Consider the following 26,996-nt stretch of genomic DNA (forward strand, 5'->3'; position numbering starts at 1 on the left):
CATGTATTGCTTAGATGGCACCAATCATGGTATCTGGGGAGATGATGAATTTCTCAGCAAGAAAATAAAACAAACAATGGGAAGTCCAGATTGTAACATCAACAATATTATGAAAAGAATAGATTGCTACTCACAGAAAAGATGACATCTTGCAGACAGGCACAATGAAAAGACTGTCACACACTGAGCTTTCAGCCAAATTCTTCTTCAGAAAAGAAAAGAAAAGAAAACACACACACATTCACACTAGCAAAGACACCTTACGCACAAATGGCTGCTACCTCTGGCTGCTCAGGCCAGAAATGTTCCTGTGGAATACACAGATACTGCCATATATGATAACACTATCTCACTGTTGTAAAAGATTTCAACAAAGATTTTAAAACTCCCAAAATGCACTTTTTACTACAATATGCTCCAAAGGCATGTTACCGTCAAGGCACTATAAGAGCTAAAACAATTAGTGACAACATCTATTCCACCTTTGATATACAATACAATAGTATTCATTCCTTTTTCAGCCATCACTTACAAAGTTGGTTCTAATTTAATACTGAAGTAGTCATTTTACTTTAATTTTCAATTTTCATACAAGCTACTAAACCAGCATTTGACGATACCCAATTATGACTGAAGAGAACACCTGATGATGCTATGGTCATGTAAATACTAATTACTATCAACTTAAGCATACTTTTGTTGGAGTTATATGTTTCAGGACATGTCTTTTGGGAAATATTTATTAGTAATATATCTACTACTAATTTTGACAGGAATTTAAGTCCCTGGGCTACATTTCGAAATTCCTTGTGATTTGAAGTGACAGACTTCAGTATCTATTAGTCAATTTCTATCATAACTACATTACTTTAAATTCCTGAGCGCATAGAAAATAAAACAAATAATGTAAAGTCCACATTGGAATAGCAACAATATTATGTAAAGAACAGCTGCTACACATCGTAAAGAAGGCTTGCTGGTTTGCAAACAGGCACAACAGAAAGACTGTTTCAGCCAAATCATGCTTTAGAAAAGAAAAGAAAAGAAAATACACACATATTCACACAAGCAAGCACACTCACACACACATGAACGCCAAGCGAGGCACTAAAGGCAACACTAATGCCAAAGCTGAAAAAATGATTTACAGAGAAGTACATGAATTGAATCTGTACATAGGTTAGAGCAGTCAACTAGTCTCCTAGCGCTCAACCATGGTGAGAGAAACCACACCTGCATCCGACCCCTACTAATCCAATTAAAAGCGAAGACAACTATTGACTAAAGAATGCCTCACAGTCAAGCAATCCAGAAAACGACAAGGGATAAGGCTAAAAATGTAACAGACATCAGTCATAGCATAAATAATAAAACAAGATGAGAGCAAAAGTTAAGGCCACAGATGGGCTCTGCATATGAAGGGGGCAGTCCCTCCGCCCCCCCTCCACCCCCCCCCCCACATCCAAGCCTTCAAGCCTTCATAGGAAAAGTGTGAAAGAGTAGGATAGCACCCACTGATCAACAGAATGGTACACGTAAAACAGAAAGTGGTGCAGCAGAAAAGGAGGCAAACCACCTAAAAGTAATTAAAACAGAGGAAAACAAGGATGACAGGGGCAGCAGGCGAAGAAGGTAAGGTCAAGAGTCCCCATGACATAGCACGTGGCAGGAGATGCCCCGAATCCCGAACACCACATCTCCACCCCGAAGGTAGTTTGGAAATTTATATCTCAGAATAAAAAATACAGTCACAAAAAAAAACTGAGAACCCGTTCAACTGTCCATGAGTTATCCACTGTCACGAGAGGCAAAGAATTCATAACACCATGTTTAGCACAGAAAGCCAGAAGGAGGGGGCATTCCACCAGGATATGAACAACTGTCAGTTAGGCTTCATAACCACAAAGTGGGGATGGGTCATTACATAAAATAAAACTATGAGTCAGTTAGGTATGACCAATGCAGGGGCGACATACAATGGTGAATTCCTTCTGGGAGGAATGGAAGAAAGAGTGCAGCAGTCATCTCCTTGATAGTGCACAGTTTATTTGGGGGGGGGGGGGGGGGGGGGGGAGCAGTAGCCCACATATCTTCTTTCACCTACAAGTGAGAAGAGGTCGTAGTTGCACCCACAAATCCGCACATGGCGATTATCAAAGCAAATGTAGGGCAAGTAGTAACATTTCTAGCCAATGGGTTGGCCAGTTCATTCCCTGAAATACCAACATGACTTGGGACCAAGAGATAGACAACCGAACAGGCAGTATGATTTAAGTTCAGAGAGAATGTCATGAACAGCAGATATCACAGGGTGACAAAAGTAACATTGGTCAATGGCCTGGAGACTGCTCACTGAGTCAATACATATTAATAAGAGATCAAGGGAGCCCCCGTTTCATAAAATGGAGGGTTCTTAATTGCCATCGGCTCTGCCATACAAGCACAAGGACTCCCAGCAATAAATGGCGTTTCTGACCAGTGGGAGGTGTAAAAGCATAACCAGTCCTATGTATGGTTTTAGAGGCATCAGTGGGAAAGACTGTAGCACCCCAATACTCCTGAAAAACTAAAAGGAACATATGCTGAAAGGTCATGTAGGTGATCGATACCTGATGTCTTTAAAACAGAACGATTATAATTCATGGTCTGTGTACCAACCAAGGGAGAGTGTGCAAGAAAACACTGGGAGTACATTCCAAGGAGGATAGGCGAGGTCCTGGCAGAGAGCTGAAAGGTGTGTTCCAATTGGTGATGGCGTCAATGTGAGATAGCGCATCTGCTGGTCTAATCAACTCACCATCAACGTGTCGAACATCAGTAATAAATTGGGCACTGAAGTTCAAATGCCACAATTGAGGTGGCGATGCCTTATCTGGATTCTGACAATGCAAACACAAGTGGCTTATGGTCTGTGAGAAGTATAAAATGTTTACTTTCAAGCACGTGTCTAAGCTTTATGCTTGAGGCATATGACATATAGAGGTTGCAATTTTCCATTGATAAATTTCCTTGTGAAGGCGATAAGTTTTTACTGAAGAAAGCTAGAGCTTGCCAGTCGTGTTACACAAAATTATTGTAACATGTTGTAACACAACTATCATTTCAGTTGACAATGTAGCTACCATGACCGCAAGAGGTGCATCACGAAGAGGACCAGCTAACAATACAGCATATGCAATAGCAGCTTTCATTCTGGCCAAGGATGCTGTCTTTTCATTAGTCTACTCTAGTGTATCTCCAGGCTTAGAAGAAGCTTTTAGCATTTCATTCAGAAGCACTGCTAAAAATGCACAATTGTGCACAAAATGTCAATGGAAGTTTTCAAACCTAAGAAATTGTGCAATTCTTGTATTATAGTGAGATGGGGAAACTGAGAAATAGCTTCCACTCTGTCTTGAGGTGGCAGACTTCCTTGTGCACTGATAAGGTACCCTAAGAATCTTAATCCATTGCTCCAAAGACACACTACTGCAGATCAATCACTAGATCATGGTTCTGTAAACGAAGGAAGAAGGAAGGAGTAGTAAGAGTTCAACGTCATGTCAACAGCGAGATCATTAGAGATGGGTCACAAGCTTGAAATGCTTCAAGCAGGGGAAGGAAATCAGCTATGTCCCTTCAAAGGAACCATCCGACCATGCCTGGGGAGATTTTTAAGAATTAACAGAAAACCTAAATCGGGACGGGTCTTGAACCAATGTCCTCCTGAAAGCGAGTACAGTGTGCTATACACTGTACTCGCTAACTCAGTCATGTCCTTGTGACCTAGAGAACATTTGCTGTAGGTGTACTAGATGCTCTGCCTTGCTGCATGACGTTATATTAGGCCATCAATGTACACGAAGGCCTTTTGGTTGAAAGCTTAGTTGTTTAGCAGTCTTTGTTATTCCTGTCTGTGACTCAACCTCTTCACTATATGGTGTGCAGCATACTATACTTTTCATAATATTGTCAGAATTCTAGTTAGTTCAACCATGAAGCACTGGAACGTCTGGGCAAAACATTACCATGAATATGCATACCAAAGTCCTCAATATCTGGCATGGGATAATAATCAAATATCATTCTGGAGTTAAGTCGACAATAGGTGCCATACACTGTGTCAGCCATCAGTCTTCATAGGTACAAGGAGCAAAGAGGCCCAGCTATTATTTGAAGGACGACAAATACCTTGTGCTAAGGCCCGGTATTACACTATCAAATTTCTTTGTCCAATATCTTTGTCAAAGATATTTGATAGTGTAATAGGAACTTTGTCAAATGTCGTCCAATATTTGATCAAATCTAGGGCCTCGCAGTATATTTGATCAAAGAAACCGCTTGTCTTCTGTTCACTGCAATGTGACATGTTACCACATGGAGCGCTAGCATCGCTGCAGCGTTCTGTCGTCTGTAGTGTTTTTATAACCATTGCCGGTAAATACAATTGGTGTGTGCCGACAACTACAAAATTAATAGAGATGTCTGAAGCTGATGAGGCGCTTTACAGCGTGAGGCACCCTGAATACAAAAATAGATTAAGAAGATTGGAGACCTAACCTGACCTGACCTGACCTAACCCAACCTAACCTAACCTAACATAACCCTCTCCTGTAGCAAGGAATCGGAGTGTTATAGTGAGCCTGTCTTCTGAAGATGTAGCAGTTCTTAAGTGAATATTGTGCTTTGTGATATGAGGATACACTTCATTGAGCATATACAGAAATGTATGCTCATCCATTCTTAAGTAATTGATGTACGACTTGACGTCTACCACTGTAAGCTCACGTAACAAGTATTATTGAATGCTTTTATCGTGTCGTCGTAAAACCCACGGCTTCACCCAGATTAGATTAGTTTTTCGTTCCATAGATCTGTGCTGAGGAGATCCTCGTGGATGTGGAACATGTCGATTTTTTTAAGCTGAAATAACAATACTAATAGTATGAATAAATACAATACATCATTTGTTTCTATTAAAAATTTCGCCAATGGAGTAGAAGGAGTTGGCCAGTAGTAAGTCTTTCAGGCTCCTTTTAAACTGATCTTTATTTCTAACTAAATTTTTTATGTTTCCTGGCAAATTATTGAAGATGAGTGTTCCTGAGTAGTGGACCCCTTTTTGAACTAAAGTAAGTGCTTTTAAGACCTTGTGCAGATCATTTTTGTTCCTGGTATTGTATGTATGAACTGAGTTGTTTGTTGGAAAAAGAGATATATTATTTACGACAAATTTCATTAAGAAGTAAATATACTGAGAGGCAGTAGTTAGTATACCCAGTTCTTTGAAGAGGTTTCTGCAGGTGGTCCGTGAATTTACTCCACAAATAATACGTATTACACGCTTTTGGGCCTTGAAAACTTTTGTTTGACTTCAAGATTTACCCCAAAATATTATCCCATATGACATTATGGAATGAAAGTATGCAAGCTTTTTCATTTTTATGTTGCCTATGTCTGCTAACACTCGAACTGCAAATACAGATTTGTTAAGGCCTTTCTGCAGTTCTGTGGTGTGCTCCTCCCAACTGAATTTATTATCAAGTTGTAATCCCAGGACTTTTAAGACTGTCAACCACGTATGTATGGTTCCATTTTTTCCCCCCACTTCTTTTCCGCATGTGCACACAATGCAATTGAAGTACGTAGAACTGCTGCGGTTAATAAGAAGTTGTTGTCAGCCATCTTGAACTTTGACAAAAAATTTGATGACAGTGTAATACTCCTTGTAGTGCTACGTCAAAGATCTTTGTCATATATATTGGACGGAATATTGGATCACATCTTTGATCAAATCTTTGACAAAGAAATCTGATAGTGTAATACCGGCCTAACAGGAAAGAGAACACTTGCTTTGCCGTCAACAGTTTTTCTGGATGCAGATGACAAGGCCAAGTGTGATCAGGCAAGGTGACAATGTGATACACCATTTATTGTCTAACCGATACTGCAGTAGGCAATGGACAGGTGACTTCAGGGAACTGAAGAAGTAGGTGATTGTATGACAAATCATCTGCAATCACTTTTATGCCGGTATGGCTGGCATCATGTAGGCGTCCATGACTAAACAACTGTGCTGCAGGCTCAAGCAAGCACAAATTGTAAATATGTTGGAGGAGGCTGTAAAACAATAAAAAATGAGCTCCAACAGCAAGTCGCAAACACGACTCCATACGAATTTACATCAAAGGTTGAAGTTTAGATATGAGCTGATGTAGCTATAGGCCTTGATGGAAAACCCAGTTACAGTACACTGGCAATTTCCATAAGTATTCCGTCACGGATGACAAGGAGGAGGCTAAACTGAGAGATCAGCACCTGTGCCACGAAAAATTGTAGCTTGGTAGAGTGCTCCATTACAAACAGTCAGCAGCTATCCAGTTTGAAATGAGTCACTGTTGCTTGCCCTAGACTGGCGAGTTGCAACTCTGAATTTTATGTGAAACTAACAGATACTCTCTCCGGTGAGCAAACGCCTGCTTCTGCTGCATGAGCATTGCCGTCATGACGCAGCTGCAGCATACCATATTTGTAGGGCTGCAACTTGCTTCGACTGTTCAGTTACTTGTGATTACAGGGCTCTGACAGATGTCTCTGTTCTGTGGAGATGGTTGGAACACCCAACAACGGATATATGTTGACCATTTGGTCAGCCGTTTAAGTGAGATTGTTGAGGTCACCAGCCCAAACTGAGTATTTTCTGTGCATCCTATAACAATTATGTTAGATAACTGTTATCTATGACTTCATAACATTGTGCAATAGACGCAAAGCTTACCATCTGCACAGACCGGTGGTATGGCGTTGGAATGCCATGGAGATTACGGCATGGCACCTGGCTGACATGGCCTTGAGACTGGTTGAGCTACATCCCGAAATATACAATAATATAAAAATTTCTGTGACTGGGATTGGTTGAAACACCTGATCCAAGAGGCTCCCTTGTGTCAGCAGATATTCAAAGGTCAGGGCTGGTAAGAGTTTGGTGGCCACAGTAAACAGACATATGAGGTGTTCAAAAAGTCTCTCCACAGTGCCGCATGATTGTTAGCCTCACATGCCATATGCCGCAGTGGATATACTTAAATGAAACTCATTGCAGTATCGTTGTGCGCTTATTGTTTCATTGAAAAATATGGGACCCACAATCCGACATCTAGAAACTACAGTTAAAATTCCTATTTTCACAGAATGAAGTGGTTCCTCATGAGTACACAATGGATTTGCAGTACTCCACATACAAGAATTTTGCAAGTTCATGTGCCCGGATAAATGAAACCACGCCTCATAAGTGAAAAACGGTTCATTAAGAATATCCCTTCCATTTTGATGAAAGAAAGTTTTGAACCACTGACAAAAATGCAGTTTCTTGCCATGATCAGTATTTTTGTTCTTGCACGGCTGTCATTTTGTATGGGAAAAGTGCTAATTTTTTCCTTACAGCTGGGTGGGCTGTTCCGACACTAAGATCGATTTCCTGGGCGAGTTTTCTTACTGACTTGTTCGGACTCATGGACATTTTATCGGAAATATCGAGTAGTTTATCCTCAGACAAAACGCTAGGACGACCACTTCCCGGTGCGTCTGTAACTGAACCCGTACTTTGAAACTTGTTAATCAAATCTTGCACAGTATCGCGATGTGGGAGTGTTGTCTCCGGGAAAACTGAATTAAATGTTTGACGAACTGAAACTATGTATTTAACGCCAGCTTTTAACACTTGTTTGACTAAAAACACACGTTCTTCAATGGTTAGCACTTTAACACTGACAGAAATGAAACAAACGAACAAAGGGCCTAATCTTAAACGTTCACGTAAACACGTAACAACACGCACCAACGATACTACTGACGCTGGCTGAGATAAATGAAACAGTGGAATGTTGGGAGAGTCCACTTGAAGGGAAGTAACCCAGGCAGGTGAAAAATCATATGGCACACGCGGCTAACAATCATACGGCACCGCAGAGAGACTTTTCGAACACCCCATATCAGTGGCAGCTCCTGCCAGTTATGTTAACTACTGCATTATTAAAGCAGTCTGGGAGTGGGAGCCAAAGTGAACAGTCATGTCAGTAGTGGCTTTCATCAACTGTTAAAACAATATCATTAAAAACATTTGCTTATGGTTCTGTAGTCATGGGCCAGTCTCTAGTGCATATTTGCGCTGGAAGTAATTACAGTTGATGAAAAAGAAATACTGAAGGCAGCCACATGAGGGCATTGAAATAATTCAATAGCGACAAGTGAAAATTTGGCCAGACCAAAATTTGAACCGAAAATTCCTGCTTTACACAAGTGGTCATCTTAACCATTTCAGCTATCTGAGCGTGTTTCCCGTCCAACCCAAATTCCCTACTTGTCAAACACTACTTCTGTAACATCCCCCTATTCACCATCCTCACTGCTCGCAGCATTTAGCTTCATGCCCACAAGAGGTCACACCTAGGATGCATCCACACTGAAGATATCATGAAATGCTGTCAAGAGGCATACACTGAGGTGACAAAAATCATGGGATGGCAATATGCAGATGGTAGTAGTATCACACACACTAGGTATAATATTCAGGTAATTCATGGGATAAGGTTTCCGACCACAAGAATTAACAGACCGAATGCAGAATGATGGTTGGAGTGGGATGCATGTGACATTCCATTCTGGAAATCGTTTGGGAATTCAATATTCTGAGATCCAGTGTCAAGAGGGCGTCGAGAAAACCAAATTTCAGGCATTACCTTTCAATGCAGCAGCGTTTGCATAGTGCTGTCAATGCTAACAGACAAGCAACACCATGTCACATAACTGCAGCAATCAATGTGGGACATACGACGAACATATCCGTTAGGACAGTGCAGATAAATCTGATGTTAATGGGCTACGACAGCAGATTGGCGATACAAGTGGCATTGCTAACAGCACGACATTGCCTTCAGTGCATCTCTTGGGCTCGTGACCATATCGGTTGAACCCTGCACAACTGGAACACCATGGCCTGGTCAGATGAACCCATGAAGCCATGGACCCAAGTTCTGTCACCAAAGCAATGTGCAAGCTGGTCGCAGCTCCATAATGGAGTTTTACATAGGTGTACTATGTCCTATATCTGAATGAACTGATCATTGATGGGAAACGGTTATTTTCCACTACTTGGAGACCATTAGCAGCCATTCATGGACTTCGTGTCAGTGTATATCACTATTATATGTATGCTGTCTGTTCTTTTAGACAAGTGTACCACACATATTAAAGTGTTATCTGCCCACGATTGCAAAATTGTATTGATAATTAATTGTGCAATGTATTAAGTGTAGAGTGAACTGTAATGTGAAAAATGACATGGATCATTAAATGGTGTCCCTTACCAAAAAGTGTGTGCTCTTTGCTGCAAGCCACGTAGTTAAGGATTTCCACCAAATATCGCCACTGCAGCACCACACCCGCCACTTCTGTACGAGACCACAACCAGATGCTCTCACTGCAACCTCTGAAGATGCAAGATTAGTGGAATTCAGAAAAATCATGAGATGTGACCAATTTGCACCCTCAACCACCTCACATTTATGATCGCTCTATCACAAATAGGTGCCCAATTTCTTGCCAATGTAAGAAGTGTTGTAATTGGCAGGCTACCATTACAGCCATATATTCCACAAAATATCGTCATTAATTGCCGTGCTTGTGAGTGAGCAAAGATAATGAAATAGCTGGCATGTTTTGCAGTAATCGAATTCTTCAGTGCAGAGCAATTTTCCAAGATCCTTAGCTCATGACTGTGGTAAGTGCTTTACAAGTGCATGCTTAGTTGAAATGTATTTTTCAGTGCTTGTTGGTGAAGCTAGGTCTTGCACTTTCACATTCATTTGCTCATTATGTGCAACTGCCACATAATTATATTTAGTTTCATCCAAGGCGATGTGGGCCAAAACAAATTGGTTCTCAAGCTGGGCAACTCTCAATACTGGATTATCTAACCAGAAGGGCAGGGATTACACAACAACTGGACTAAGGATCCCACTTGCTGCTGTTAAGTTGCTGCTTGCAGGATTCTCCAAGTTAAGCAAGGTAGGTGTTGATTATGCAATGCAATTGTTCACGAGGGATTCTGCATGGTGCAGTTGACACGAAAACCTATGTGAGATGCGTTTTATGATTCCAGCATGCAATTTAATTTTTCTGGCATGTCATATGATCATTCTGGCACGATTTGAAAACTCAGGACCACCAAATGTTGTGCATAAATACAATTTATTTGTGCAAGACAAAATAAGCAATTAACTATAATGCATAATCAGAAGACTGCAAGGAGTAACTAAACCTATCATTTGATCATCTGTTTGTAGTTCAGAGGCAGCATGGAGAACCAGTGTGTTTATACTGCATATATACTTAAAGCTTCACTTTTCATTGTTATACCATTTCTTTTATTTTATTTGTCTGATAGTGAGTGATCCTTTTTTTAAAGTCCAAAATAAAAATGTTTCTCTCTGTCCCCCCCCCCCTTTTTTTTTGGTCCATGGCATTGTTTGTCGTCATGGTATGACCCACCCCAACTCGCGGCTCCTCATGGGCACATCAACGTAGGAATGGCTGGCCAACATGCAAGTCATTGAGTGAAATCCCAATGACCTAGATATAAGTAACATGTGTTGTCAAGGACCTACCAGCATGCACATAATTGAATATCCCCCCCAATGATAAGTTGCCTACTGCATTGTGTTTTGGGCATACAGTATTATGCATCCCATCCTCCTGGAAATGTTTAAGAGGATAGTAGTAAACTGGTGGAACATTGGGTAGCCTTCCCTGCATGAACAGTGAGGTGCAGAGTAAGTATAGAATTAAACTTGACAACATTATAGTTTGCTGAACAGGAGGAAATTAAATATAGGCAGAAAAAAGGAAAAGGGACAACCAAAATCAGACTCTGAGAAAGAAGTCGTGGCAGTTCGAAGAAGTCTCAGAAATTGGAAACAAGTAATAGGATAGAAGTAATTGCAGCACATAAAGAAAGAAATGCTGAAGTTATCTGGGGCCTGTGATCATCATGACATTCACACAAAAAAAAGCCATGAACTCCCATAAGGGACACTGTACAATAACTAATAGTTTTCAACAACTTACATTCTATTCTCTTTGTGATCTCCTTAATACCTGAGCAGCAATGACCCTTGGTAACTGAAAGAACACAAAGTTACACCTGAACTTGCACAGAGCCACAACACTTATCCTGGTTGGCAAGTGACACTCACTGCTCCATTAGTGGAACAGGCAATCATAATACACAGTCTGAATGCTTTGAAATGGAAACATCAGTGGCTTCTTGGATAACAGTTTCAATTTGTTTCATCCTTTCCTGGAGGGTCTCAACCAAAGGATTCGTCGACTCTGTGATGGTCGTCACTGCGTATTTCTAGACCTGCGGTATCAGTTACGGATTTGTAGGACTCCCCTTGATAGGTCAGGGATGCACTACAAAAAGGAAGCACCTACTCTGGTAGCAGAGTATTTGTAGAGTGAACATGAGGGTCTTTTAGGCTACGCAGTAGTTTGAAGTACTCTGATGAACACTCGGCAGTTGATACGCAACGAGGGAAATCAGACGGCTTTCGCAATAAAGACACTTCGACTGTCAAAATTTTATCAATGAATTGTTGAAGTATTCATTACAAAGTTCCCGAATTTACAGCCATCTAGAAACAGTCTCACTGTCAAATTATTCTCGGGATCAAGAGCAGGCTCTGAGATATTTAGCTAACCATGGAACATATATCAGAAGGACAGATTAGAGGCCATAGAAGGGTAAGTGTTCACTGTACTTGACAAAAATATTGTCTCTAATGAGGTTGATGTTGAGTGCGAGTTCGCATATAATAGATCTAGTGAAACCAAGCTAATTGTTGGATGTTTTTACCAGCCACCTGATTCTGTTGTGGCAGTTCTAGAGTCATTCAAAGAATATCTATGGTCAGTAGCATGTAAATACCCAGATCACCCATTACTAGTTGAAGGCAATTTTAACCAATCGAGTACAGACTGGGATGTCTATGGATTCATTGCAGGTGGTACAGACAGACAGTCTTGCAAAATACTTTTGAACATGTTTTCTAAAACTGTCTTGAGCAGCTATTCCGGCAGCCCACACGCAATGGAAATACCTTAGAACTTGAAGCTACGAAAAGGCCTGACTTTATTGACAATGTCAGTATAGAAACAGGGATTAGTGATCATGATATCATTACAGCAACTATGATTACAAAAGTTAATATATCAGTTAAGATGGCTAGGAGTGTATTTCTGTTAGAAAAAGCAGATAAGTGCTGTTAGTGTCTCACTAAGACAATGAATTGGCATCACTTAGTTCCAGTAAGATGGACGTAGAGGAATTACTGGCAACGTTTAAGCACACTGTAAATCGTGGTCTGGAGAATTATGTGCCTAGTAAGTGGATTAAGGATGGAAAAGACCCACAAGGGTTTAATAACAAGATTCGGAAAATGCTGAGGAAGCAGAGGCTGTTGCACCCTAGGTTCAAAAGAGGACACACAAATGGTGGCAAAGATTAGTATTCATGTGTCTGTGAAAAGATCTATGAGCAAAGCATACAACTACTACCACCATAATACCTTAGCAAAAGATCTGGCAGGGAACTGGAGAAAATCTGGATCCTATGTAAAATAGCTGAGTGGGTCTATGGCTTCCAAGGGTTGTTAGCATCTCACTTAGACAGTGAATTGGCATCACTTAGTTCCAGTAAGATGGATGTAGAGGAATTACTGGCAAAATTTAAGCAGATTGTAAATCGTGGTCTGGAGAATTATGTGCCTAGTACGTGGGTTAAGGATGGGAAAGATCCACCATAGTTTAATAACGAGAATCGGAAAATGCTGAGGAAGCAGAGGCTATTGCAATCTCAGTTCAAACAAGAATACGCAAATGACAATAAACAAATGTTAGTATTCACGCATCTGTGAAAAGACCTAAGCGCGAAACATACAACTACTACCACTGTCATACCTAAGTAAAAGATCTGGCAGAGAACCCAAGAAAATGCAAATACTATGTAAAGTCGCTGAGTGGGTCTAAGGCTTCCATCCAGTCACTGGTCGACCAGTCTGGTGTGGCAATTGAAGTTAGCAAAACAAAAGCTGAAATTTTAAATTTCATATTCCAGTAATCATTCACAAAGGAGAATCATACAAACATATCATCGTTTGACCATCAAACGAACTCCTATATGGACAACTTAGTAATAAGCATCCCTTGTGCAGAGACACTACTGAAGGAGTTGAAAGCAAAGAACTAATCAGGTCTGGATGGAATCCCAAATTGACTTTTCAATGAGTATTCTACGACACTGGCTCCTTATTTAGCTATCATTTATCGCGAATCTCTCAACCAGCACAAAGTCGCAAAAGACTGGAAAAAAGTGCAGGTGATTCCTGTGTATGAGGGCAAAAGAATGGACCCGCAACATTACACAGCAATATCCCTAATACTGGTTTGCTGCAGAATCCTTGAACATACTCTCAGTCTGAATATAATAATGTTCTTGGCATAATGAAGTTTATGTCCACGTTTCAGAAAGCATCACTCGTATGAAACTCAACTTGCACTTTTCTCACTTTATACATTGCAAACTATTGATGAATGTCAATAGGCACATTCGATATTTCTAGACTTCTAGAAAGCGTTTGACACGGTGTGCAACTGTGGGATGTTAAAGAAGGTACAAACATATGGAAGAGGTTCACAGATATGTGAGAGGCTCGAAGACTTCTTAATTTACAGAACCCAGAATTTTCTCCTCAATGGTGTGTGTTAATCAGAGACAAGAGTACCATTAGGAGTCCCCCACAGAAGTATGATAGGACCACTACCATTCACTATACACATCAATGATTTGGTGGACAGCAATCTGTGGTTGTTTGCTGATGATGCTGTGGCGTATAGTAAGGTGTCGAAGTTGGGTGACTGCAGGAGGATACAAGATGACAGACAAAATTTCTAGTTGGAGTGATGAATGGAAGCGAGATCTAAATGTATGTTAATGCAGATGTGAAGGAAACGCAAACCCTTAACCTTCAAATACAGTATTAGTGGTGTATTGCTCGACAGTCACATCGTTTACATATCTGGATGTAACGGTGCAAAGCGATATGAAATGGAACGAGCCGGTCAGGATTGTGGTAGGAAAGGCGAATGATCGACTTCGGTTTATTGGGACGGTTCTATGAAAGTGTGGTTCATCTGCGAAGGAGACTGCATGTAGGACACTAATGCGACCTATTCTTGAGTAAAGCTTTTGTGAGTGTTTAGGAACCATACAAGGTCAGATTAAAGGAAGACATTGAAGCAATTCAGAGATGAGCTGCCATATCTGTTAGTGATAGGTTCAAACAATATGCAAGTGTTAGAGAGGTGCTTCGAGAACTCAAATGGGAATTCCCAGGGAGAAGAGCCGTTCTTTTCAAGGAACACTATTGAGAAAATTTAAAGAACAGGCATTTGAAACTGACTGCACTATGATTCTGTTGCTCCCAACATACTTTGCATGAAAGGACATGAAGATAACGTACAAGAAATTAAGGGTCACACATAGGCATATAAACAGTCATTTTTTCCCTCAGTCTTATTTGTGAGTGGAACAAGACAGGAAATGACTAATAGTGGCAGTGTCCTCCGCCATGTGCCATACGGTGAATTGCGGAGTATCGCTGTAGATGTTGATGTATACAATGCTCCAACACAGGCAGTTGACTACAAAGTGCCCTGTTAGATTTTCTGAACATCTATGTTGGCACATTTTCTATATGCTTAATGGATTGCGACTGGGAAGTGGTCACTGGAGAGCAAATCATCAATCCGCCCCACTGAGCAATATTTGCAAGGGTAAACTGAGATACTAGCTGCACAGAACAACTGCATAGCAGTATATAAGAAAGCCCATATTAAAAAGGCGTAGTTCTGCCTGTGTCAGACCATCAACCGCACTACATGAAGAGCGTGTGGTGGCAGAACCCCAGAGCACACTGTATTGCGCGAAGTTTCCATGAAGAAGAAAAGGTTGAGGAAGCTATCTGGTGAGATTATGGAGAGGCTCACGGTATATCCTTCATTAGGGAGCATTAATACAATATGGGCACAACAGCAGTGGTAGCCTTGTCTGATATTAAGCAAAAGATGTCAGTGGTATTTGGCATTGACAAACACAGTTACATCGCCCATAGCCCTCACCCCAAAAGGTCATCCTTTCATGAAAAGCTATAATCCCTAGTCTGGGAGCATTGCTACCTCTGACAGAAGTCTCCTGGAAAAATATGCAAATTGGCCTCACCTGTGCCAGTAGGCTCTGTTACTCCACATGAACTCCGTGCCCCTTGACACTCAAAATTTGGGTATGGGAACAACAATGGTGAGGTACTCTCTTTTTTTTCTCAGCCCACCTTTCTGTCAAAGTGACATAACTATTACATATTTTTGGATTTTGTAATGGTTAGTTCCTACAAACGAATTTTAGGCCCATATTTTTAAGTGTATCAACACTGTGAACTTAAGACAGCATAAGTGTCGGCGGTCTTATGACTTAGTGCTCATTTTTTTTGGGTTTTCATCTAATTACACCCTTTTCCTTCTTTGAGGGGCACAGCTGGCATCCCCCTACCCGAGAAAATTTCTTTTACAAGAACCATTAATGGTTTCTCCACTATCTGTTCTGCACTTTCTGTGAATATTTTTAATTGTATCAACAGTATCAAACTAACTGTTGCACTCATTATTTTGGTAGGAGTTAAAGATATAACAGTCTTTCCCCTGGCAGGTTCAACAACAGTTGTGTGTATTTGCCCCACTCTCGGTGGAGTATTTGTGGGTTGCTTCATTAGAATTAGAATTTTTTAATAGCTGCTGCACAAGTAGCAAACCTCTATGGTTGCTCTACATTAAATGCTTCTTTTACTTCACCAGAAAGAGTTTTCCTTAAGATATTCTGCTCTTGAATTTTCCTATCAGCAACAAATACTGAGCATGTCCTACTGCTACTGAGTCCTACTGAGTGTTTACCTTAACAATTGACACTCTTAACATGTTAATGTTCTTTCATATTGATGATCTGACAACCTGTATTTTACTCACACAGCTTTATGATTATACACAACAAGGGTTTGCCCGTAGTTCTGAAGTGCAAAAAATCTGTAAGGGTGTACTGCTACAGAATAGCAACATGACATATAGACAAAGGGTTTGCCCGTAGTTCTGAAGTGCAAAAAATCTGTAAGGGTGTACTGCTACAGAATAGCAACATGACATATAGACAGTCATATCCCCTACGCTTCACTGGTTCCCCTGAATATTCCAAATTGAGTGCATCTTTGCTGGCAGGAGATGCTGTCTTGCTGTTTTGTTCAATGATGCCCAAGTACCAGCATTCATATATCTTCATGCGAGGCAAGACCAGTCATTGTTCAGGTTTCACATGGAACTGTCATACACAGTCGATCACAACAAAAAATATTACCAGTTCACAGATGTCGATAAAATTTGAATTTTTCTGTTGAATCACAGGGCAACAGTGCACGATTTATTAGTTTATTCATGCAGGGTGCATATAATTACACATAAACCAGTGGAACATCAATATCATCAATCTCACTCAGTAGCATCAGTTAGTGGGCTAAATATTATATCAACAATTGTCAAGGCTACCATGTGACAGATTAATTTCGAAAAGCAATGCAGCAATGGCAAACTTCAGTATGGAAGTGGAACTAAATTTAGCTGCTAATATTAGTACAGCTGGGCCCAACCATTGTTAGGAATTGTGCTACAAAAGAACTCAGTAAAGAAAACAATGGTATGAACTGTCATCCATTCAAAGAAACATTTTCACTTAATTAAAAAACTGATGACCAACATTTGTAAAGAAAAGAGGCATGTTTCTGTTTTAAGCAACACGTCCAGGTTTTATACAAAGCACATTCTCTGTTAACTACCACTTACCTGTATCCAATTTCAATTAAGAATTGTCAAAATACAGCAACAGGTAGGTTACACATATTACAGACTTACTACGTTGGAAACAAACAGGTGAACTCTAATGGATAGAGGGAAACATTCCACGTGGGAAAAATATATCTAAAAACAAAGATGATGTGACTTACCAAACGAAAGCGCTGGCAAGTCGATAGACACACAAACAAACACAAACATAAACACAAAATTCAAGCTTTCGTAACAAACTGTTGCCTCATCAGGAAAGAGAGAAGGAGAGGGAAAAACGAAAGGATGTGGGTTTTAAGGGAGAGGGTAAGGAGTCATTCCAATCCCGGGAGCAGAAAGACTTACCTTAGGGGGAAAAAAGGACGGGTATACACTCGCGCACACACACACATATCCATCCACACATATACAGACACAAGCAGACATATTGGTCTTTAAATATGTCTGCTTGTGTCTGTATATGTGTGAATGGATATGTTTGTGTGTGCGAGTGTATACCCGTCCTTTTTTCCCCCCTAAGGTAAGTCTTTCCGCTCCCGGGATTGGAATGACTCCTTACCCTCTCCCTTAAAACCCACATCCTTTCGTCTTTCCCTCTCCTTCCCTCTTTCCTGATGAGGCAACAGTTTGTTGCGAAAGCTTGAATTTTGTGTGTGTGTTTGTGTGTCTATCGACCTGCCAGCGCTTTCGTTTGGTAAGTCACATCATCTTAGGGAAACATTCCACGTGGGAAAAATATAGCTAAACACAAAGATGATGTAACTTACCAAACGAAAGCGTTGGTATGTAGATAGAGACACTAACAAACACAAAATTCTGGAGTTGTTCTTCACTGCGAGTCCAAACATTGGGTTGGCAGGCTTGGGTAACCAAGAAGGCTTCCTCTAAGCGACCCATAAATAGGTTGGCATACGAGGGGGCCATCCTGGTACCCATGGCTGTTCCCTTTAATTGTTGGAATGTCTGGCCTTCAAAAGTGAAGTAGTTGTGGGTTAGGATAAAGATGGCTAAGGTAATGAGGAAAGAGTTTTTAGGTAGGGTGGCACGTGATCGCCGTGAAAGGAAGTGCTCCATCGCAGCAATGCCCTGGACGTGCGGGATATTTGTGTATAAGGAAGTAGCATCAATGGTTAAGAGGATGGTTTCCACGGGTAACAGATTGGGTAAGGGTTCCAGGCATTGGAGAAAGTGGTTGGTGTCTTTGATGAAGGATGGAAGACTGCATGTAATGGGTTGAAGGTGTTGGTCTACGTAGGCAGAGATACGTTCTGTGGGGGCTTGGTAACCAGCTACAATGGGGCGGCCGGGATGATTGGGTTTGTGAACTTTAGGGAGTAGGTAGAAGGTAGGGGTAAAAGGTGTCAGTGGGGTCAGGAGGTTGATGGAGTCAGGTGAAAGGTTTTGTAGGGGGCCTAAGGTTCTGAGGATTCCTTGAAGCTCCGCCTGGACATCAGGAATGGGATTACCTTGGCAAACTTTGTATGTAGTGTTGTCTGAAAGCTGATGCAGTCCCTCAGCCACATACTCCCGACGATCAAGTACCACGGTCGTGGAACCCTTGTCAGCCAGGAGAATGACGATGGATAAGTCAGCCTTCAGATCACGGATAGCCTGGGCTTCAGCTATGGTGATGTTGGGAGTAGGATTAAGGTTTTTCAAGAAGGATTGAGAGGCAAGGCTGGAAGTGAGAAATTCCTGGAAGGTTTGGAGAGGGTGATTTTGAGGAAGAGGAAGTGGGTCCCGCTGTGATGGAAGATGGAACTGTTCCAGGCAGGGTTCAATTTGGATAGTGTCTTGGTGAGTTGGATCATTAGGTGTAGGATTAGGATTATTTTTCTTCGTGGCAAAGTGCTATTTCCAGCAGAGAGTACGAGTGTAGGACAGTAAATCTTCGGCAAGGGCTGTTTGGTTGAATCTGGGAGTAGGGCTGAAGGTGAGGCCTTTGGATAGGACAGAGGTTTCGGATTGGGAGAGAGGTTTGGAGGAAAGGTTAACTACTGAATTGGAGTGTTGTGGTTCCAGACTGTGTTGATTAGAATTTTGAGGTTTTGGGGTGAGTGGAGCTGGAAGTGGGAGACTGAGTAGATGGGAGAGACTGGGTCTGTGTGCAATGAGAGGAGGTTGATGTTTCTTGGAAAGGTTGTGGAGAGTGAGTGAGTTGCCTTTCCGGAGGCGGGAAACCAGGATATTGGATAGTTTCTTGAGGTTGCCACTTCCTTATACACAAATATCCCGCACATCCAGGGCCTTGCTGTGATCGAGCACTTCCTTTCACGCCAATCACCAGCCACCCTCCCTAAAACCTCTTTCCTCATTACCTTAGCCAGCTTTATCCTAACCCACAACTTCTTCACTTTTGAAGGCCAGGCATACCAACAATTAAAGGGAACAGCCATGGGTACCAGGATGGCCCCCTCGTATGCCAACCTATTTATGGGTCGCTTAGAGGAAGCTTTCTTGGTTGCCCAAGCCTGCCAACCCAAAGTTTGGTACAGATTTATTGATGACATCTTCATGATCTGGACTCACAGTGAAGAAGAACTCCAGTATTTCCTCTCCAATCTCAACTCCTTTGGTTTCATCAGATTCACCCAGTCCTACTCCAAATCCCATGCCACTTTCCTCGATGTTGACCTCCATCTGTCCAATGGCCAGCTTCACACATCCGTCCACATCAAACCCACCAACAAGCAACAGTACCCCCATTATGACAGCTGCCACCCATTCCATATCAAACAGTCCCTTCCCTACAGCTTTGGTCTTCGTGGCAAATGAATCTGCTCCAGTCCTGAATCCCTGAACCATTACACCAACAACCTGAAAACAGCTTTTGCATCCCGCAACTACCCTCCCGACCTGGTACAGAAGCAAATAACCAGAGCCACTTCCTCATCCCCTCAAACCCAGAACCTCCCACAGAAGAACCACAAAAGTGCCCCACTTGTGACAAGATACTTTCCGGGACTGGATCAGACTCTGAATGTGGCTCTCCAGCAGGAATATGACTTCCTCAAATCCTGCCCTGAAATGAGATCCATCCTTCATGAAATCCTCCCCACTCCACCAAGAGTGTCTTTCCGCCGTCCACCTAACCTTCGTAACCTCTTGGTTCATCCCTACGAAATCCCCAAATCACCTTCCCTATCCTCTGGCTCCTACCCTTGTAACCAACCCCGGTGTAAAACCTGTCCCATACACCCTCCCACCACCACCTACTCCAGACCTGCAACCCGGAAGGTGTACACGATCAAAGGCAGAGCCACGTGTGAAAGCTCCCACGTGATTTACCAACTGACCTGCCTACACTGTGAAGCCTTCTATGTGGGAATGACCAGCAACGAACTGTCCATTCGCATGAACGGACACAGGCAGACAGTGTTTGTTGGTAATGAGGATCACCCTGTGGCTAAACATGCCATGGTGCTCAGCCAGCACATCTTGGCACAGTGTTACACCGGACGGGTTATCTGGATACTTCCCACTGACACCAACCTATCAGAACTCCGGAGATCGGAACTTGCCCTTCAATATATCCTCTCTTCCCGTTACCCACCAGGCCTCAACCTCCGCTAATTTCAAGTTGCCACCCCTCGCACATCACTTGTCATTCAACAACATCTTTGCCTCTGTACTTCAGCCTCGACTGACATCTCTGCCCAACCTCTTTGTCTTTACATATGTCTGTCTGTGTCTGTATATGTGCGGATGGATGTGTGTGTGTGTGTGTGCCAGTGTATACCTGTCCTTTTTTCCCCCTAAGGTAGGTCTTACCGCTCCCGGGATTGGAATGACTCCTTAATCTCTCCCTTAAAACCCATATCCTTTCATCTTTCGCTCTCCTTTCCTCTTTCCTGATGGAGCAACCGTGGGTTGTGAAAGCTTGAAATTTGTGTGTGTGTTTATGTATTTTTTGTCTCTATCAACATACTAACGCTTTCGTTTGCTAAGTTACAGCATCTTTGTTTTTTTTATATATATACATTTTCTGCATTAGCATTTCAGTGTATTATTTATTATATTCTTCACAATATTCCCACCTTCTGTCAGACTGCACAAGCTAGCTCTTCATCCCACATTTTGACATCAACATCTATAATATAGTAGGGTCTCACCATACCTCCTGAAGGTATCCAGAGATAAGTTCCCATACAATTTGGTTCATACCGAACATCTGTTCTGAAAACCAACACAGTTTCAATAAAAAGGAGTGCCACTACGCTATCTGTTGATGACCTTAAGGAAGCAAGCTATTCCTTCCTAGTTTCTAAACCCTACATAGCTTATTTTGACGCAAAAGTGCCCTTTCACTGTTAAGTTCCTTTTACTTAATAGTTAACAGGGAGAGCTGTTGGGAGTTTTAGAGCCTGAATCACTGAGGCGTATATGGGTTTGATAAAGATGATAAGACGAAGGAAAATATAGGCAACTGATACAGGGATTGTATATATCTGGAGGGTGAAATTGGTACAATTATCTTCAATTTTATTTTCCCACTAGTCTCATTTTGCTGTCCCTAAAATGCTTCAATTTGAATAGAACTGTCTCATTCCAAGTCAAAACAACTTATTTTCACAATAATGTGGACATACTTTTTAAAACAGAATCACCTCCGCTTTATTCAGTGTCAGTTTGGATTTTATATTAGTTTATAATGTTTCGATATGCAAAATCAGTTTATACTACATGAACACAACAGCAGAAGGAAAGCAATGAAATATGCACTACAGATAGATAATATTATTATTATTAACAAAGCTGAAGTTACACGCTTTCAATTTTTCTCTAAAGTATGTTTATGCAGCCACAAGACATGGATGTACTTACCTTATTGAAGTCGAAGTCATACTCACACAGGAAATGGACAGATGATGCCTGTGTGAGGTAAACACTATCTATTGAACCAAAACTGCAGGGATAAACAGGTATTCTGTATATATTCGCAACATATTTATTTTCATCTCGAACATATGAAAATACAGACAAACCAATCTGTATAATAATTACTTTTTCAAGATTTCTTCTTAATTTTTCATATCTCTGTCTTCCTGTGTCAAACAGACTGTAACAAAAAATTGAATTTGTTTAAGTACTTTACTAATGATGTTGTAATTTAAATGTGTTGATGTTGTTCAAAAAGCACTCTTGCGAGCATACTGCAAGTTAAATGTACTAATGATTGAATTTAGTATAGAATATTTAGTAAACAAAATTCAGACAGATATTGGAGAATCATGGACAATGGGAACTTCAGTATAAATAATGAAACCTGCTACAATAGACAAGTTTCACATTCCAACTACGTGGTAGTGGTATAACTACAACTATCAGTTTTGATGTGATGCCTCTATTTGCAATGATTCAGTTAAATGGGGTGCTGGAAAATCTAAATCATATCTTCCATGATAATATGCATATTTACATAGACGTATCATCATTATCATCTAAGACTGATTATGCCTTTCAGCGTTCAGTCTGGCGCATAGCCCCCTAATAAAATTCCTCCATGATCCCCTATTCAGTGCTAACATTGGTGCCTCTTCTGATGTTAAGCCTATTACTTCAAAATCTACCCCGACTCCTCCTACACTCCACTGCTGAACCCATGAGTCTCTTGGGTAACCTTGCTTCTCCCATGTGTGTAACATGACCCCACCATCTAAGCCTGTTCACCCTGACTGCTACATCTATAGAGTTCATTCCCCAGTTTTTCTTTTGATTTCTCATTGTGGACACCCTCCTGCCATTGTTTCCACCTACTAGTATCTGCAATCATCCTAACTACTTTCATATCCGCAACCTCAACTTTATTGATAAGGTAACCTGAATCCACCCAGCTTTCGCTCCCATACAACAAAGTTGGTTGAAAGATTGAACGGTGCACGATAACTTAGTCTCGGCACTGACTTCCTTCTTGCAGAAGAGAGTAGATCGTAGCTGAGCACTCACTGCATTAGCTTTGCTACACCTCGCTTCCAGTTCTTTCACTATGTTGCCATCCTGTGAGAATATGCATCCTAAGTACTTGAAACCATCCACCTGTTTTAACTTTGTTCCTCCAATTTGGCACTCAATCCGTTTATATCTCTTTCCCACTGACATTACTTTCGTTGTAGAGATTCTAATCTTCATACCATAGTCCTTACATTTCTGATCTAGCTCTGAAATATTACTTTGCAAACTTTCAATTGAATCTGCCATCACAACTAACTCATCCGTATATGCAAGACTGCTTATTTTGTGTTCCCATATCTTAACCTCACCCTGCCATGTTTAAAGACAGGTGTGATTACTGCTTTCGTCCAGTCTGATGGAACCTGTCCTGACTCCCATGCCATTTCAATTATCCGTTGTACCCATTTAAGACCTGACATCCCACTGTATTTGATGACTTCCGACTTAATTTCATCCACCCCAGCCACTTTATTGCACTGCAATCTATTGACCATTTTCTCCACTTCCTCAAATGTGATCCTATTTCCATCATCATTCCTATCCCATTGTACATCGAAATCTGAAACATTACTGATCGTATTTTCATCTACACTGAGCACCTCTTCAAAATATTCCCTCCATCTGCCCAAGGCATCAACAGGATTCACCAGCAGTTTTCCTGACCTTTCCAAAATACTTGTCATTCCTTCTTACCTCCCTTTCAAACACTGTTAATTACACTCCAGAATGGTTTTCCAATAGCCTGAGCCACAGTCTCCAACCTGTTTCCAAAATCTTCCCAAGATTTCTTCTTGGATGCTGCAATTATCTGTTTGGCTTTGTTTCTTTCTTCAACATAACTTTCTCTGTCTACCTGAGTTCTAGTATGTAGCCATTTTTGATATGCCTTCTTTTTCCTTTTACAGGCTGCCTTGACTGTGTCATTCCACCAAGCTGTTTGCTTCATCCTACCTTTACACACTACTGTTCCAAGGCATTCTTTAGCTACTTCTAGTACTGTGTCCCTGTACCTTGTCCATTCCTTTTCCAACGACTGTAATTGACTACATTCAACTAACTGGTACATTTCTGATATCACTGTTATGTATTTGTGCCTGATTCCTTATCCTGAAGTTTCTCCACTCTTATCCTCCTACATATGGACCTGACCTCCTGCACTTTCGGCCTCACGATACCAATTTCACTGCAGATTAAATAGTGATCAGTGTCATCAAAGAATCCCCTGAATACACGTGTGTCCCTCACAGCCTTCCTGAATTCCTGATCTACTATTATACAGTCAATGACAGATCTGGTTCCCTTGCCTTCCCAAGTGTAACGGTGAATGTTCTTATGTTTAAAAAAGGGGTTTGTGATTACTAAGCCCATACTGGCACAGACACCCCTGAGTTGTTTCCCATTCCTGTTGGCCTCCATATCCTCTCCAAATTTACCCATAACCTTTTCATACCCTTCTGTTTGATTTCCAATCCTGGCATTAAAATCACCCATGAGCAGAACACTGTCCTTGTCCTTTACTCTAACAACTACATCACTGAGTGTGTCATAAAAACTATCCATCTTATCTTGATCTGTCCCTTCACAATGCGAATATACTGACACAATCCTAATTTTATTGCTAGACACTGTCAAATCTATCCACATCAGTCGTTTCGTTTACATACCCAATTGCAACTACGCTGGGTTCCATTTCTTTCCTGATGTAAAGCCCTACACCCCATTGTGCTATTCCTGCTTTGACTCCTGACAGGTAGACCTTGTATTCTCCCACTTCCTCTTCTTTCTCACCCCTTACCTGAATGTCACTAACAGCTAAAACGTCCTACCCCATCTTACTTGCAGCCTCTGCCAGCTCTACCTTCTTCCCAGAGTAGCCCCCACTGATATTAATAGCTCCCCATCTCGTTACCATTCGTTTGTCGAGTCGTATCTTAGGAGTCCCTGGTTTGTCAATTAGAGGTGGGACTCCGTCACCTCCAAAGGTCCGAGGCATTTTGCTCTGATTGTTGCCAGCATCATATTTTAAAGTACCAGGGAAGCAGGTTGCTAGCCTTACTTGCCCCAGGTCCCATTGAGTTTTACCCCTAACGGTTGATGGACTAACCGGTGGATTTGGCAGTCTTTGCCGTCTGAGCACAAAAGTGACCACGACTCGAATATGTCCGAGATGCCAAGCCTTATTCCAAAGTAACTGGTATCCCGACTGTCAGGACCACTTACTTGACCACTCATATGTTGCCCGTGGATCATGAACTAGGACATGAGAACAGGAACCCACACCATGAACCACATAGACATATTCCATGACAATATCACAAATTTGCATAAATTTAGTCATGGAAAAAACTTAAGAAAAGGCACCGAGAACTGCCATTATAAAACTGAATATCTTGTCCCATTGTGTGGAAAGATACATTATTCATACAGAGGAGAGGTGTAAAAGAAGTAATGGGTCTTTATACTAAACTTTTCAATGTTAATCCAAACAATCAATTCTCCACTAAGCAGTTAAAACACACATTTTTACATAGTGGGTTTTGGGTCAATGAGAAGCTAAAACTTTGGCCCCTTCTTAATCTTATGGTTCAAACCACATGTCCATAATACAGGATTTACAGGGTGGGCTAATAAAACCAGCCCAGAAAATATTCATAAGACTGATACAGAACTGGCCCTTGTTAACAAACAAGAGAACTGCTCATCACAGAAAATGCTGGAAAATGTAATATAGATGCACCAATTGGTTGCTGTCACTTGTCTGCAAATGTGCATCTCCCACATGATCTGCCTTGAATACTTCACAGTTTCATTACGTTTCAGTGAGTGAGCGAAGCAGACTAGTTCAGCAACTAGTTGAATGCAACATAAAATGGTACTCACAATAAAAGAGTACCTGTTCTTTGTTGTGTGTTACATGAAACAATTTGTGGGAAAACATGTACGGAAACATTTGTACAATAGTTAGAGACTGGAAGTGTTTTGGCAAAACTTTCAACAAAGTTTTCAATGCAAAATTCCGTGGTAAAATTTGTCTGAAAACAGGCTCTATAGCAAATAAAAATAGTAAATATCCAAACTGGAGTTTTTAACACCATGACAAAATTGCTTTAGTGAAGGGAAGCCTGGAACAAAGTCTGACAAAATCTCAATACTGTTCCATACAGAAGATCTTTGCAACAAGCAACAGTTGTACAGCACATGCAGGATGCTGGCAGAGTTTCATTATTACAATGCATATGCATGCATATTCTGTAGACGGAGTGATGTGGTACCAAAAGTTCATCACAATGGAAGTAAAGTACGGATATCAACAACAAAAGCCACTCATGCTGTCAGAAGCCAGCACCCAACATTATGCTTTGAAATAGCTACGTAAACTCCTGTACACCATCTGAAGATGAGCCTGAAAAGATTAAAAAAGCAGTTCATGGAATAAATACTATTTCAGAAAAGTGACTGGTTTCCGTTTTCTGTATTTATATTCAATAAACATCCATGGATTCTTAAACATCCGCAATGGATAAGTTTAATCAACACTGTTTATCTGTGTGAGAAATCGTTGAGTCAAAAAGACCAGCATCTGTATCCTTACAAACTTATTGTTGCACATGAGAGTCAAAGTGTTCAAAATGAACTTTTGTGTGTCAAGTTAGTCGGCGATTAACCCTGAGGTGATGAACGACAGTATGGATTTTTTCCCAGCAAGACAGAGCAACAGCACACATCATCTTGATAATCTTGTCACCAGTGCACAAGTTGTTTGGTCACCTCGACTGCCTGATCTCCTTCCCTGTGATTTTTACCAATGGAGCACAAAGGAGGGTCAGCTGCACTCAAATAATCCTCATAATCCTCGCACACTGAAAGAGTTACAGCAGAACACTGTGAACAGTATTGCTGTTACAGCATCCCTCACACAGAGCTGTTCCCCATGTCTCACAGTTTGATAACTCAAGCACAGGGCTGCATCAAATTAACAGTGACCACATCTAGCATCTTCTGTGATGTTCATCGAGGTTTTAGTCGTACTGGTAATATTTCCTGGATCAATTCGTATATCATTCAAC

General features: G+C 41.2%; 1 protein-coding gene across 2 annotated transcripts in view; it reads right to left on the reverse strand.

The window, feature by feature from the left end:
- LOC124717131 (pre-piRNA 3'-exonuclease trimmer-like) overlaps positions 1-26,996 on the reverse strand; it is a 205,339-nt gene that overhangs the window by 171,547 nt on the left and 6,796 nt on the right. For both annotated transcript variants that reach the window (XM_047243883.1, XM_047243874.1), the window contains exon 2: positions 21,802-22,036. In XM_047243883.1, coding sequence (XP_047099839.1) covers positions 21,802-22,036 — 235 coding nt within the window. The remainder of the gene's footprint in view (positions 1-21,801; positions 22,037-26,996) is intronic.

This window comes from Schistocerca piceifrons, chromosome 1 (assembly GCF_021461385.2).
Source record: "Schistocerca piceifrons isolate TAMUIC-IGC-003096 chromosome 1, iqSchPice1.1, whole genome shotgun sequence".
Lineage (NCBI taxonomy): Eukaryota > Metazoa > Arthropoda > Insecta > Orthoptera > Acrididae > Schistocerca > Schistocerca piceifrons.